Source organism: Benincasa hispida, chromosome 1 (assembly GCF_009727055.1).
Source record: "Benincasa hispida cultivar B227 chromosome 1, ASM972705v1, whole genome shotgun sequence".
NCBI classification, from domain to species: Eukaryota; Viridiplantae; Streptophyta; class Magnoliopsida; order Cucurbitales; family Cucurbitaceae; genus Benincasa; species Benincasa hispida.
In genome coordinates this window covers 70,046,321-70,062,205 of record NC_052349.1, presented here as the reverse complement: position 1 = coordinate 70,062,205, position 15,885 = coordinate 70,046,321, and the positions used below count along the sequence as shown (strand labels likewise).

Below are 15,885 nucleotides of genomic sequence, written 5' to 3'. Positions count from 1 at the left end.
ATTAAAAAAAACATAGTTTTTAAAACCAACATTAAGTTTGAGTTGGTTTTAGTTATTTTAGGCAAAGCAATGAACTAATTCATCTTATAAAATTTTCATTTATGAATCTAGCTCAAATAATACAATTAAATTGGGTTGATCGGATTTTTAGATGGTCTGAACATCCTATATGAATATATCAATTATTAAAGTTTAGAGGTAGATAATTTACCACAAATTTAATTTAATATAATGTATAATTTGATAAATCAATTATTAAAGAGAAAACCAGAGGGTGGTTTTACGAAAATGTCCAGGAAGATAACGAATTTGAAGGAGGGCAGATGTGGGTTGTCGAGCGAGTCAACAAACTCGGGGTGCGGCTCTGTGTTTCCTCCCAATTCATATTCTTGTAATTTAATCGATTCTCCCACTCTGTTGTTTCACCGAAACCCAGCGCCACCCTCTCTTCATCATTACAATTTTCTCACCTGATCATCACTGCCACCCGACCAATTAACCAATCTCAATCCGGTGAAAACCCTAGTCAATTCCTTAACTTTCACCATTTCATATCAGGTATTTATTTCCCACTTCATACCAACTTTTCTATTTACTTTCTGCTTTTTGTTTCTCTCTACGTGTGGGGGTTTCCGATTTCTCTTCGATTTTTCCCCCGATGCAGCCGGCGCCTTTCTCTATTGTCTTCTTTTTCCGTCCCCCGTCCAATTATTGTTCTTGGGTCATCCTGATCTGAACCTGCGGTGGATTACAGATTGATCACGGATTCAATTCTGAAGAACCCACCATAGAATTTTGTGAGATTTTTTGTTTTGTTCATGGGGTTTGAGGTTTCTCAATTTTCGACAAAATTGCCGTACTTTATTTTAATTGCATTATTCGTTTTATTATTATTGTGATTAACATTTAACCTTTGGGGATGGATGATTATGATACCATTTCATTCCGATGATTTCTTGTTAAAAATTTTAAGTACTTAAAGGGGAATTCTGCTGCGCTTGTTCTATTTGAACTTTTTAACAGGTTTTTGCTTATCTTGGATTCGTTTATTATTTGTTTTATTATTATTTTGTAGACAGTACTAATCATAAATGAAATCACTTATTGATTCAATTATTGCGCTTCTGTCTTGTATGAAAAATTTTAAATGGGAAAAACAAATGCTGTATTAAATTTGAAGGATTAACAGCAGAGGGCCTTGTCAACTGGCACAGTGAAGGGTGGCTTGAATAACAAATAATTACAAGCAATCGAATCTAGTGCTGACTCGGCATTGCTTGTTCCTACAGTTTTCTTTGTATGTCTCATTGAAAGTATTATTTCTCATTTATAAGTATAAAAGATTTGTATTGTCTGTATGTTTTCTGTTATAGAAATTTGCTGCACTTTTCACTTTCCTGAACTAAAAAGTTTTCACAATGCATGCTTTCTATTTAAGAAATAGACATTTTCTCTTTGGAGTATTCAAAACCATGACTGGTACTGTATTTGGGAAAATAATGATTTACGGTGTTCATCAGTTTTTTGCCATAATTATTTTCTTTTCCCCTCTGTTTGTCACCTTACCAGGCATTGTAACTGAGGTTGGAGAAAGAACAATAGCAGTTGATTTTCTTTGTCGATAGTTTGTGGAATGGCAGATAAAGCATGTATCAAGAGGCTTCAAAAGGAATATAGAGCTCTTTGTAAAGTATGTGCCCATGTTTCTGTTTTCTTTCTTCTTTTTGAAATGCTAGTGTTACAATGCATGGATTTATCGGATAAGTAAAATTATTGGCTAACGTTGACAAAGTATTGTTACATTGGTGTTTATCTTATGACCGATTTTATAAGTAAATTTTTATTTTATTATCATTTTTCTTTAATGAGAAACTGAATATTCCAACTCTTCCTTTGCATTTTTCTTGCTGAAATGCTGAGACATTTTTGTATTTGTCTCACAATTGGTGCTGACTTTGCTATTTGTGAATTTTTAGGAGCCTGTTTCACACATTGTTGCTCGTCCTGCTCCCAGCGACATTCTTGAGTGGCGTAAGTTTGTTCTTATTGCTATTGTTTTGGTGTTAGTCACGGAGCTCCTCCATTTTTGTGTGCATGTAGGAATTAGGATACGACAATGGATTTTGGAAGTTGACTTCAGTCCTTTGTTATTATTTTATTTAAGGCAAATATGAATTTATACCCCTAAACTTTGAGGGTGATATCAATTAAGACCCTGAACTAATAATTGTATCATTTTAAACCCTGAATTTTTGTAAGTGTATTAATCTACACCCTCCATATTTCGTTAAACCAATATCGTGTGAAACTTATAATTTGAGTCAACTAAACTTCTACATTTTTATAGGCCAATCAATTTAGATCCTTCATTACCAATTCCTTTGAAAATCATCTACACATTAATTCTCAAACGTTTGTAGACTTCTTCAAATGCCGGTTTTACAAAATGGACAATGGGAGTAATGTATGGATAATTCTAAAAGGAAATTTTGACTAAGAGTCTAAATTGATTCATTTATGAAAATTTAGAGGTTTAATCGATCCAATTGTAAGTTTTTCCAAACAGAACATAATGTGATACACTTACAAAAGTTTAGGGTTTAAATTGATACGATTATTAGTTCAGGTTTAAATTGATACAGAGGTTATGAATTGATATTTTCACTTCTATTTATTTATAAAAGAGACTTCGTCTAGTTTTTACAAGGACAAGTATTATTATGTTGTGTGTGGGAAGATTGAGAGGAACTGCTAGATCATTGTGATAATGAATACTGGTTAAATTGTGAGAATTCTTGGCTGACTGGAAAAGTTGAGGTTTACAATGTATTTGTCACTGAGTACTGCATGTGACGTAAGTAATATGTTGGCACTGGGAGTTTGTGAAGCATTGATTTCCTGTTCTACGGCATAATTAAATTCTTATTTTTCTTGCATCAACATTCTCTCTCTCTCTCTCTCAAATTCCAACTTCTGATTTGATTTTCTCTCTTTTCTTGTCATGAAATATGTGTTTTTTGCTTATCATATAGACATTATAGTTTGCATATTAAATGTTGTTCCATTTCAGATTATGTTCTGGAGGGAAGTGAGGGAACTCCTTTTGCGGGTGAGTTTATTTACTTTATCCCTTGTATTATGGACCCTTCTCTTCTCAGTTCAATTCTCTGTTTCCTTGGGTAGATTTTTAGTTGAAGATCTCTTTAATTTTGCTCCTTAGTTTCCACTGGGGTTTCAACCTCTTTTTATTTTTATTTTTTTTATTATTATTATTATTTTAAAGGAAATCATTGAAAATCTTTGTTAGGAGGGTTCTACCATGGAAAAATTAAATTTCCTCCAGAGTACCCATTCAAACCTCCGGGAATCAGGTATAAGCATCTTGGATGTGTGTAGCGATCTTTATTTGGGAAGAGATTTTTATAAAACATAGCCTTAGCTTTCTTATCTACTCATATTTACTGTGATTTCTGATACTACGATTCCTTCGTACTTCGTAGCATGATCACCCCAAATGGTCGGTTCATGACACAGAAGAAAATTTGCTTATCTATGAGTGACTGTAAGTTATGGATTTTAAAGATGATCATGGCTGCTTGTCTGTAGAAATTATTCTAATTGGCTTGATCTGTCTGCAGTTCACCCAGAAAGTTGGAATCCTATGTGGTCTGTGTCCAGGTAAGACAATCTGCTTCATTTGTCTCCCTGAGGTGTTGCTATTACTTTGTAGTACTCGTACTCGTGTTTTCTTCTTCTGAGAAATTTTTCTTTAACTTAATAAATTGTTGCTTGGTGTGACCAACTTTTCTCATGGTGCTTTTCATCCTTTGTTTTCTAACAATTGCAGCATACTTACCGGGCTTCTTTCCTTCATGGTGAGTACATTTGATCTATTGGCTCATTTGTGGCTGCTTTTGTGGTTTTATCTGTTCTTATTATCTATTAATAATGAGAGATGATCTACTTTCTTATGTAGATGGACAACAGTCCTACTACTGGCAGCGTGAATACTACTGCTGCTGAGAAGGAACGCTTGGCAAAGGCATCTCTTGCATTCAATTGTAAAAAGTAAGTTCATATACAGGATTTTGTGTCCTTGAACGTAGTTCCTCTTCAGCTAAGGTTCCATCTGCCATCGACATTCCCTTATTTTGATTGGTTTTCATGGATTCTAGAGACGTGCAACAATGATTACTCTACTTTAGGCCGTAAACTTGGGCGTCCTTGAGTGTGTAAATTGCAAGTTATCTTTCTTGAATTTCGAATTCACACTTACTTTATTGCCATGTCCTTTGCAAAATCACTTTTATTCTTTTTCTTTTTTCTTTTCCAACCCACCCACCCCATCATCGGTTTTCTAATTGTACAACTTCTAATCTATCGCAAACAACCTATACTTTTGTATAACAGCCCAACCTTTAGAAAACTGTTTCCCGAATACGTGGAGAAATACAATCAGCAGCAGAAATCAGAACAGCTGGTTGCAGAACAGGCTTCACCGAAATCACCAGAGGAAGGTGAAGGCAGGCACATAATGGAAAAGGTCAAGTCCGCAGAAGAGAACATTAACAAAGCAGATAGAGAGGACATGAAAAGAAATCGGAAGCAGTCGTTCCCTACATGGATGATGTTGCTACTCTTCTCGATCTTCGGCGTTTTAATGGCATTGCCTCTCCTTCAACCATGAAACTCCAAAATGGAAGGTCGCATAGGTAATGATAGACAGACTAGTTTATGCCAAGTCAAGGATGCTCATATTTTTGCATGTACTTAACATAGTGTCTGTATAGATGGTCTGGTGTCTGTGATGTGGCTTTTATTTTGCTGAGAGTCTGTTATGTTTGGAATAGTTGCTTGAAAACTAAACCTCTTTGTTTGTCTATATATGGTTTTAAATACTATTAAGTATTATAAGTTGAGGCAGAACTCTGGATAGGGCTCCAGGCTCCACTGCAGAGTTGTTTCTTTTTTCACTTTTTAGATTGGAGAGAGCTCCTCAGAGCCATCCCAAAGTTTAGCCGTGTTTTACGCTCCACTGCTTTTTCCAACCCCCATGGGCCATGATCCATTTTTCTATATTACTTTTCTCTGAAACATGCGCCTATTTTTAATTGTGACCAAACATTTCATGGAGTTTACAATAATGTCAAACTGTGGAATTTCATCCATTCACTGTGCTGAGGAACCTTGCTTGTGGCGGCAAATATCTACAGTTTGAAAGGGTTAAAAGCGCATTCAAACTTGCTTTTAATCATTCTAATTAACTTAATATTAGGACTAATTATTAAAAGCATGTTTTGAAATCAATTTGAGTATGACAAAAGTGATTTCAATATTTTTTAAATCACTTTCAAATATGTTTTAATATATCCAATCGATGAGATTCATATCGTGATGAGGTTCATAGGTATTTGTCATTTTTCGTGTTTGATGTTTATCCGTTTCTTTCAGCTATGTGATTATCTTGTTACATTTTGGCATTTACGGATACAAGTTATAAAATGCTTTTTCTAAGAGAGCACATTAATGTGGCTAATTTAATCATAGCTTATAAGTGAAGGCATTAACAATACGCCTCCTCTCAATTATTACGCTATATAGAAAAAGGAAAACAGTGCTTTGAGTTAAATCATTCCACTTTATATAAACCTATCTTGAAATTGTAAATCAAGTATTGATTTAAAGGATGGATTTAGCTTTAAAATAGTAAATAATTCGTCTACAAGTAGCGAAATTGGAATAATTAAGAGCAGAATATAAAAAGGGTTACCGATGTATATATGAGTTAAATATGTAGTAGACAGGTTCAGATTATGTGTTTTACCACACAAAGGAGCGACAAGCTCTCTTTATTGTAATGAAAACATAACAGTCATCGAATCCATAGGATAAATAATCATATTGCAATGCTCATGTGTACTGCGATCAAATATTTTACTTTTGCTTTGATGATTATGTTTGGTAGAATTGGTTGCTAACAAATTTATTACTTTCCCATTTCCCTGAAACTTTATTCCTTAATTTCTTAGTAGCTGTCTACTGTCTGCCACTTTTGGAAAGATAACAAGGTGTAATTGAATCCCAAATGGAGTTCTTCAATTGGTAGTAGTTGAAGTTTGCTCCTTTTGATTTAGATTCATAAGTTAAGAGCTTCTTCTTCTTCTATTTGCCTCTTTTGAAGCTAGAATTTCTTCTTTTTTATGCTTTTTTGGCTTCATTCCAGAACTCTACCTGCCATTTCTTCTGAACCAAGCTTCCATATTTTGCTTTTCTTTTTCCTATTTGGGGAGCATTAGCAGAAAAACATGAACCACAAGAAATACAAAAACATCCTGAAAGCTGACAAAAGTTGATCCCCAAATTTCATGTGTCCCAATTCTTTGTTGTTTCTTGTCTCCTACCTCTTCTGTCTGATATTTTTTCTGGACTTATTTAGTAGTTTGGTTGGCTGTCTTTTGTTCATGATGAAATCTGTTTCTCCTGATTATGAGATGGACGATCCTGGTTTTGATGACATTGATCTTAGCCTCAACTTTTCCAAGGTGAGTCAGTAATGTAGTTTCATCTGATATTCTTCATGTCTTAGTGAAATGTGTTTGTAAATTTCAGTTCTTGAAAGAAGCAAAACGTCATGCAATAGAACAAGATTTCAAGGCCTCTACAGAAGAAGAAACAGGAAGGAAATGGTTGGCACAAGAGAAGAAGAGCAAGAAATCATGGAAAAACACCCTCTTCTCATGGTTGAAAAGTGAAAAAAAGACTAAGCCAATGCCTAAACCAGAGAAAAATCCTCACACACCTAATAAAAGACGTGTTCATGTTTCTGGTCCAATTTACACCGGAGCTACAACCACCGACAGCAGACCCCGACGCCATCCGATGTCTGGACCGATCGCTAGTCTCTTCAATCCTAGTATGAGAACAGATATGGAGATCCCATATATGTATCTCCACCAGCTCAATACCCCCAATTCTAATCACATTTATGGTCCAATTTATCTTGTTACATAGAACTACATTGTCTCATTTCATCGATGCTGAGGAAGCTTGCTTGAAATCTTGTGTGTTTTGTTTTGTATGTGTGAAGGTTTTGAATGGCCTGTTAAATGTTATAGTTATTATGTTGCCATGTTTGCTTCTTTTTCCACAAACTTACAATTCCATCAGCAGTTTAACAAGTCAATCCCATTCCATCACATACTAAAACAGATTAAAATGATTCAAAGGATTGAAAGCTTCTGAAAACAACCATGTTTCTAACAAAATGGAAGAGTTGGTTGGAGAACATTCATTTCAGAGATGATCTCAACAACACTATCCCTCTCATTACTAGAAAACAAAGAAATTTGTACAAGTTTTGTAAACTTAAGTTGTTTGTGGCATTTATGAATCAGACCACAGTTTTAAAACTCTGTTCTCAGCCTCTTAGGGCACTTGTTCTATTTCAGCATTAGCTGAATTTGGATTACAAGGATTCACTCTTCTTTGCCTACTCAAAAGCCTTTTCAAAGATCTCAATCTGGTGACTACAGGTAACTTTCCATCTTCATTAGTTGCTATCGGCAGAAATTGAAGATCACTCTGAACATCAATTACTAATTCTGCATCTGAGTAACTGGCTGATGCCGATGAAGAAGCTGCCGGAAAAGGGTTTTGAGAAGAACCCTCTTCCACTTCTAGACAAGCTCCGGCAGAGGTGACCTGCGCCTGATTTCCCCAAATCAATACATTAGTTGGGAAAGTAGGAGATTCTGAAGACAACCCAGAAGTAGAATCTTCACCCTGCAACTCGCCGGTGTCTGCGGCGGCGGCTGTGACGGGGTTGCGGCAGAGAGGGCAAGTGGAATGTGACTGAAACCACATATCGATACAATCGCTATGGAAGCCATGGAAGCAATCATGAAGCAGCTTTGCCTTTTCACCTTCAACAAGCTCGGAGAGGCAAACGGCACATTCAAGCCCATCTTTGAAGTTATCGGGATGGAATATAAGAACAGGAAGTGAGCGGAGGACAGTGGGGTCTAACCCTCTTCCGGAATTGGGGTCTTGTACGGCGGAGAACTCGAATCGACGGCGGCGGCGACGGCGAGTTTCAAGTGGAAGAGGGGTGGGATCCTCAATGCGAGACCATAACCATCTGGCGTAGAGTTGGAGAAGAAGAACAAAAACAAGGACCAAGAAGAAGACTAAAATGGCTGTGACAATGACCATTCCAGGTAGCTCGATGTTGACCGAGTCACCGGAATGTTGAGTCATCCTGTACTCGTCTCCCATGGCTGCCGAGTACAGAGAATTGAAATTGAGGGCAGAGGAAGAAGAAGAAGAATGGGAATATGGGTTGAGTTCAAAATTTGGAATTGATTACATAGTGAAGCGAATGGATTCAGTCGAGTAACAAAACAACAACTTCAAAACCAACTTTTTTTTCCTCTGTCTTTTTTTTTTTTTTTTTTTGGTAAGTTCTACTCATGACTTATGAGGTCTAAAGTTTGTGCTGCAGCAATCATGCCGGGTTTTTTCACACGTAAAAGGTAGGGATTTCTTTTTTTCGAAAAATAACGGGGATTCTCAAAAATAGAAAAAATGAGTAAAATTATTTATACAAACTAACGAAATTTTGATTTTTTTTTATAGAGGTTGATAGAAGTATTTCAATATCTATCATTTATAGAAATTGATAGAAGTCTACAATTGATAAATGTTGATAGAAGCCTTTTTTTTTTATTTTTGTAAATAGTTTAACATTTTTTATTTGTAAAAATTTTTCAAAAATAAATTTGGGACAGTTTGATTTAAGGTTTTAAGAATGTCTTATGTTTGGGAATAAGAAGCTTTGAAATAAAATTGTTGGGAATCAAAGATGTTTAGTTATAAATGGGAATGTTATAAAAAAATCTATGGTAACAAATTAGCTTTGTATTTGATTTAATTGTTGACACGTCTATAAAATTTTGATAGATTAATTGATAAACAATAAATTCAATTCAAAGTTCTGAGCAAAATTAATTTTTTAACTATCAAATAATAATATTTATTACAAATACTTGTAAAATGAGTAATTTATAATTAAAGTTACTTGATTATGTAATTTGATGAATTTATATAAATATGATGTGTTAATTAATAAAACAATCAAAATCAGTCTAAAAAGATCGATATAACATTTTGTGATTAAAAAATAATGAATTATAATTAATCAATGATAAATTAATTATAATTATTAAAAAAATTATATCATAAAATATTATTCATAATGATTAATTAAATATAACTAATATATTATAATTATTAATGAATTAATAGTATTAATGCATCGGTTCTGTATGGTTTATTATATACATAAATTCAAATATTATAATTTAAAATTTAATATAATTTTAAATTATAAATTTAATATTTATATATTAATTAATTTTAATAATATAAACTAAAAGATAAATTCATGTATTAAAAGGAGAGAGAGTGAGTATCAAAGAAAATCCACACTTTTGATAGGTATCATTCATGAGTATGAGGAATGCATGAGAATAGTTTACTGTCATATCTAAAGCTTCAAAACTCGTACCAAACAGGAATGTGTTATCCTTTACCATCTCACTCTTATTCTCATTCCAATTCCCTCGATCCAAATGCCCCTTGTGATAATTCTTGTGTAGCACATTACATAGAATTTGTACTATCAACTTCAAATAGTTAGATCTTTCACCTATATATTGTCCCCAAAAAAAGTTCAAAAATGAGTTTAGATCATAGTTAGATGTAGAGAGGAAATTTTGAAATAAATAATTAATGATCAATGGTTAGTCTTTTTTAAATTTTATATTTACGTCTATTTAACCATTAGCTTTAAGAGTGTTCAATAAATTTTGAAGTTTCAATTTTATATCAAAATAGTCTCTAAAACATTTAAAAAGTGTATAATAAAATTTTAAATTTTATGTCTATTAAGTTCATGAATCTTAAAAGTGTCTAATAGATTCTTAAAGTTTCAATTGTGTCAATAGATCCTATCTTTTTTACTATATATATATTATAAGCTCTTGACATATTTAATGTATTTTTTAAAAGAAAAACCACATGATATTACACTACAAAAAAATATATATATATATATATATAATAAAATCAATATCAATTATTTTTTTTTTTAATAAAATGAATATATCAAGGTGATATATAAAATTGAAAATTTAGAGTAAATATAAAGTTGGAAGGTTACATGCTAAAGGGGCGTTTGGGACAATGAGTTAATCATTATACTCCTTAGTTATTATAGTTGGGTTTTAATAGTTTGCGTTCAGGTGTAGATTATTTTAGTTTAAGTTATAATAGTATATGTTTGAGATGTAAACTATTTTAGTTTGAGAAAAAAATAGTAAACATTATAACAAAAAATAAAAAAAAAAATGATGAATGTAAAATAGTAAAAACGATAGCAAATAGTAAATATTATAGCAAATGGGATTTTGAAATAGTGTTTACTCAACTAATTTGAGATTTTAAAATAGTATTTGGGGTGGTTATTATAATCTTATGATAATTTTGACCCATATGTCCTTGATAGACAAACAAATCTTAAGACTAAAATATTTAGAATATAATCGTAATTTAACCTATTGTTATAAAATAGTGAATTTGATAAAGCATAAGTGGAGGGGGTGGGTGGAGAAGAGGGGGCCGGGAGAGAGAGAATCATTAATAGCTATGAACTTTCGGCCAAAATTTTGCCCCATAAACTCCGGAAATACAAGACAAAATTGTTGAACTCAATTCAAATTTCAACCAACAAAGATATCAAATTAAAATATATAATTAAAGGCTAAAGTTAGTAGGTTATTATTATTATTATTATTTAAGAAAAAACTTTAAAAAATTATTTCAAATAGTAAAACTGAAAATAGACAATGATAGATTTCTATCCGTGTCTATCAACATCTATCATTGATATTCTAAAATTTTACTATATTTTACAAATATTTTGATTCATTTTTCTATATTTAAAAACAGTTTAAGAAAACTTATTATTTATTTAAAATTTTGATTAAAAATTCAAGTCTTTAATTAAAAAAAATGTAAAAAGTATACTAAAAAGATAGTACAAATATTTGTAAACTGGTTACAACACGATATTTTCAACTAAATATTAGCGGTTAAACAATAAAGATTGCGCCATGTGAAATTAAATAGGATATCAACATTTGAAATTTCGACTTCAAACAAGGTAAGTATGTTAATTTTCACTTAATAAATTGAATGTTTTACTTTAATTACTTTAATTTTAAATCTCACCCAAAGCTCTATTTAGGAGAAAGCTGCGGATCACCAACTATTTTTGTCTCAATATTTCAATTTACTTTGACACACGTATCCCTCTTTAGTTGCTAAATTTCAATTCTAGCCCACAAACACTTTCGATCTTTGGTTATTATTATTTTTTTTAATCAGAAAAACTTTTTCAGAAAATTACCTTATACAAAAGAATTATTAAAAAAGGGAGAAAAAAAAAAACTCCTTTAAAGAGTACAATGTAAAAACTGTAAAATAGCCCGTGCAACTTAGAAATGTAAAATTGTAAACATGTTACTTACTTATTATATTTTGTACTTATGTCATTTTATTAAAAATTTATTTTAAATTTCTGTCCATAATAGAACCAACTTTATCTCCTTTCCTTCTTCCTTTTTCGGCCTGCTAACCCCATCCCACCACAAAAATTATTTACACATAATTTTTTTCTCAAGATTTCTTTTAATTTAGTTTGCCTTAGTCTTCTAGGTTAATTTTGTTTTGTTTGTTAAATTTTGGATACTATATCTTTTATGATATACCTTATATGCATGATATTTTGTATATTATTTAATTGATATACTTTTTTTAGATTTTAATATTGAGACACTTTTATGTTAATGTGATGATTTTAATTAGAGTATTAATAACATCTAATTTTGATTAATAATGAATCATTAGTCCAAAGTTCCAAGAGGCAAGTATGTCAGGAGTATATCAAATATGAATCATGTTTCGAATAAATAGTATATCAACAATGTATCACATATCAAACAACTTTCAAGTATAATAGATATCAAACAACTTACAAGTACATCAATTGTTGGGGGAAATGATATATATAGAACTAAATACACTAGCAAACTAATTACACCTCAATTAGTAGAAACAATACACTTGATGTATGATATTCATACTCAAACGAAATCTAGATGGTGTAATAAGACTTAGATATAAAAATAACCAAAGACTTGAAAGAACTTCAAAACCTTTGGAGACTCAAAACATAGTCAAGACACGCTTCCGGTAAATGTTATCCTGAAGATAAATATTCGCTCTGCACGGGCTGCAAGCAGACTACAATGATCATCTTAGTAGGATACAACGACTGACTCTGATAGAACTACCATCTCGAACTACTTGGATCTGGCAGAATCTTAGGGGCTATTTGGGGTGCTGAGATGAGATAGAATGTCTAGAGTTCATTTGTCTGTAGAGTTCATATATTTGTGAGTTTATATGTTTGTGTTTGGGATGCAGAGTTATTTAGCCTGAGTTCATATGTCTGTGTTTGGGGTGCAGAGTTGAGTTTATATGTCTGGGTATCTGATGCAGTTTTTTGAATAAAATATGAATTGTAATTTTTGTCTTTTAATTTTTAGAACTTTTCTTTCTTTCTTTCTTTTTTGGGCAATGAACAACAATTAACCCATTACATTTCTAGTAAAAATATGGTTAAATAAAATGAGAAATTAAAGCGAAATCAAAACTTTATGGTCAATTTTTCTCCATGAATTTCATATTATCATCTTCTTCTTTTTCTTTTTCTTCCTATTTTTGCTCTATACTTTTATGATGTCATGTATCTTTTTAATTAAATATCCCCCATCATCGTAACGGCCAATTGAATCTCACCATATTTCTTCAATAGTTTCACTTTTATTTTCTTTAAATTTGGAGGATCATCAGAGAACAAATCTCTATTTTTCACTAATTCTTGCTGAAAAATGTTCCAGGAAAAAAATTCATTTTATAGTTTTTTTTTGTTATATGTTACATATTTTTCAACTACATACATATTTTTCGTCTAAATATTCTTAACACATTTGATATGTGAATTCATTACGTATACATATTGCACTTAATGTAGACAATACTACAAGAAAAATGAGTTCTCCCAACACTTAAATCGAGCGTCGGGAGTCCCGGGGAACTCCCGACAAGTAAAAATGGGCATCGGGAGTTTCCCGGGAACTCCCAACGCCATACGTTAGCCGTTGGGAGTTCCCTTAGAACTCCCGATGGCTCTCCCGACGTCCGTCGGGCGGCGTCGGGAGATGGGATCTAGTTTAAACCAAATCCCTTCTTCTTCATTTTCTCCATTTCTTCCCTCTCACTNTAACTCCCGACGCCGTTTTAAAGTGTGTCGGGAGTTCCTCTCCTGATGGATTTCTCCCGATCAAACTCTCGACGACCCTTTATTTGTTGTGAGAGACTCTCCCGATGCATTTTCCACACTTTTCCAACGAATTGTGACGTCGGGAGAAGTCAGATTTCTTGTAGTGCAAAATAATATTTTTTATATAATCAACAACCCTACAACATACTTTAATAGTCATCAGTCTTATAGTAATCGGAAGTGGTTATCGAAGTTGATTATCGAAGATGATTTTTGCTGGAATGAAGGAACTCATTTTACAGAGATCCTTGAGTGGAAGTGGATCGTCCAAATTCCATTTTTATTGAAAACTAAATTTACAGTAAACATACAAGATATGGATTCATAAACAAATTACATCATGCTTTTTACGAGGAAAAAGGGTTCAAGATATATCACCTTTGAAGAACTTTTCTTCATGTAAATCCCTCGAACAGTCACGAACTCGAACACAGCAACCCTTGAAGAATTTCTTCAAGAACTTCACGAACCAAACGAAGACACTACCATAGTGAACCTTTGGTATTCTTAGGGTGAGAACCCAGGAGCGGTGTACTCTGACTATTTTGGTTTGGAGGGTTTGTTTGAGTTTGAAGGAGGAAGAAGATTGAAGAAGACACATAATGTTTCTGTGAAAACTCTTTATCGTATAGCAATAACCTTCAATTCTTTAGTCTCTTGTATCGTGTAGATCTTTTAAAGTATTGTAGGAAGAACAAGAAAACTTATTTTCTTTTATTTCTTTGTGCTATAAAACCAATTAACCACTCATTAAGGTGGTTGAGAGAAAATAGAAATAGTTATTATTAAAAAAATAAAATAAAATAATGTAAATAAATATGATAACTAACCTATCATATTTTATTTATATTAAATTATGTTATATCAAATATAATACATAACCTATAATTTTAATATTGTATCATATACAATATAAACTATAGTTCATTTTCTCTATTTTATGGCATTTAATATAAATCATATTTATATTAAATTTAACAACTATGAATCACATTCATAGAAAATATATTTGAATCCCATTCAAATATTTATTTACTCCAATTAAACTATAATGTATCAAATACATTACAACAATTATATCATATATAATTGAATCAATTTAATTATATTATATATAATTAAATTTTCTCTTATTAATTTGAACAATTCAAATTAACCAAAAAACTGATTCTCAACTAAATCCTTTTGAACTACCAATGGGACCTTATGGACCTGTAGCTTGAAGCTCCAACGATATGTGAATAATTAATTAAACTCTTTAATTACATTATCCACCATCCGTTAACTGCCAGGCACTCAACTAAAGAACGACAATTGCACTATTCGCACTACAAATATATTTCTGTGTCCATTGGATATAACCAATCAACAGTATGATGACCCTTCAAAAATTGCTCGTAAGTACAACTGGGCCAAATTACCATTTTGCTCCTGTAGTTAAATCTAACTCCTTAAGTATCATTGATCCCTCTAATGAACAATAGATCATAGTCCTACTATGACTAAACCTCTCTCGGGCCAGGAGAGGGTGTGGGGCCACATTGTTCAAGACCTGGAATCAACCCTTAAGGGAACAATTTATCTACTTACTCGTGCTTCGGGGAAGAAATGAATTCCATCTTGTGTAGCTGTGTTCCCAACTCCCCAATCAGACAAATCCCCAAAAGGGTAGGCTTGTTGAGTCAACGATCTGGCCACTCTCACTACAAGAAAAAGGAGTTCTCCCGACACCTAAATAGAGCGTCAGGAGTTAGGTCGTCAAGAGAGACGGCCTCTCCCGACGAAGTAAAGGACCATCGGGAGTTCCCCAGGGAACTCCCGACGCCGCGTGTTGACCGTCGGGCGGCGTCGGGAAACCAGACCCCTTCTTCTTCCCCACTCCCCCATTTTTTTCCTCTCCCTCTAAAAAAACCCTAACCCTTTTCTTCCATCCTTTTACACGTCCATTTTTCCCCATAAAATTTTTTTCTCCATTTCTCCCTTTCTTCCATCAATTTTTGCTGTCTCCCACCGTCGCTGCAATCAACTGCTCTGCCGCCATCGTCTCCTCGCGTAAATTTTCTCATTTATTTTATCTTGTATATTTAATTTAAATCATATGTGAAATGCCCCATTAAAGTGTTAAATATTGTATTCGCTTCGTTAATTTTCTGAAATTGTTGACCAATCATGCCATCAATATTATCCCATTTAAAATCTTATCTGAATTTTTTTTTTACAAATCATGTCCATTAAAATCATGCCCATAATATCTATCAATTTTGCATACATATATTTATTTTACAATTCTCTGAAATTGTTGAGAGTAATTTTATAACGAACATATTATATGATGTTTGATATATTTGGAGCCTAAGCATGCATGATTTAACATTTCGAAGATGTTGAATGAAAGGCCTATATTAATCTAATCTCTCTTT

At 32.7% G+C, this 15,885-nt stretch overlaps 3 protein-coding genes across 6 annotated transcripts; 2 read left to right on the top strand and 1 right to left on the bottom strand.

Annotated features, from left to right (window-relative positions):
* The first annotated feature begins 289 nt into the window (after positions 1 to 289).
* Positions 290 to 4,914, top strand: LOC120083594 (ubiquitin-conjugating enzyme E2 34-like). 4 transcript variants are annotated; one of them, XM_039039423.1, is made up of 12 exons: positions 290 to 558; positions 665 to 797; positions 1,181 to 1,297; positions 1,570 to 1,690; positions 1,977 to 2,031; positions 3,071 to 3,109; positions 3,308 to 3,371; positions 3,501 to 3,562; positions 3,639 to 3,678; positions 3,848 to 3,875; positions 3,977 to 4,068; positions 4,411 to 4,687. In XM_039039423.1, the coding sequence occupies exons 4-12, from the start codon at positions 1,634 to 1,636 to the stop codon at positions 4,685 to 4,687; spliced, it is 714 nt and encodes a 237-aa protein (XP_038895351.1). In that variant the 5' UTR covers positions 290 to 558; positions 665 to 797; positions 1,181 to 1,297; positions 1,570 to 1,633. The 4 variants fall into 4 exon arrangements, with proteins under 4 accessions (XP_038895351.1, XP_038895357.1, XP_038895346.1 ...); XM_039039429.1 differs by lacking the exon at positions 665 to 797; XM_039039437.1 differs by lacking the exon at positions 1,181 to 1,297 and having other exon boundaries at positions 291 to 558; positions 4,411 to 4,914.
* Positions 4,915 to 5,161: 247 nt separating this feature from the next.
* LOC120083617 lies at positions 5,162 to 7,158 on the top strand. The gene is made up of 2 exons (XM_039039449.1): positions 5,162 to 6,542; positions 6,610 to 7,158. Exons 1-2 carry the CDS (start codon positions 6,366 to 6,368, stop codon positions 7,009 to 7,011), a joined length of 579 nt encoding a protein of 192 aa, XP_038895377.1. The 5' UTR covers positions 5,162 to 6,365; the 3' UTR covers positions 7,012 to 7,158.
* Positions 7,159 to 7,300: 142 nt separating this feature from the next.
* On the bottom strand, positions 7,301 to 8,542 carry LOC120083584 (RING-H2 finger protein ATL3-like). Its single transcript, XM_039039408.1, has one exon. The coding sequence runs from the start codon at positions 8,272 to 8,274 to the stop codon at positions 7,426 to 7,428; it is 849 nt and encodes a 282-aa protein (XP_038895336.1). The 5' UTR covers positions 8,275 to 8,542; the 3' UTR covers positions 7,301 to 7,425.
* Between the last annotated feature and the right edge of the window lie 7,343 nt (positions 8,543 to 15,885).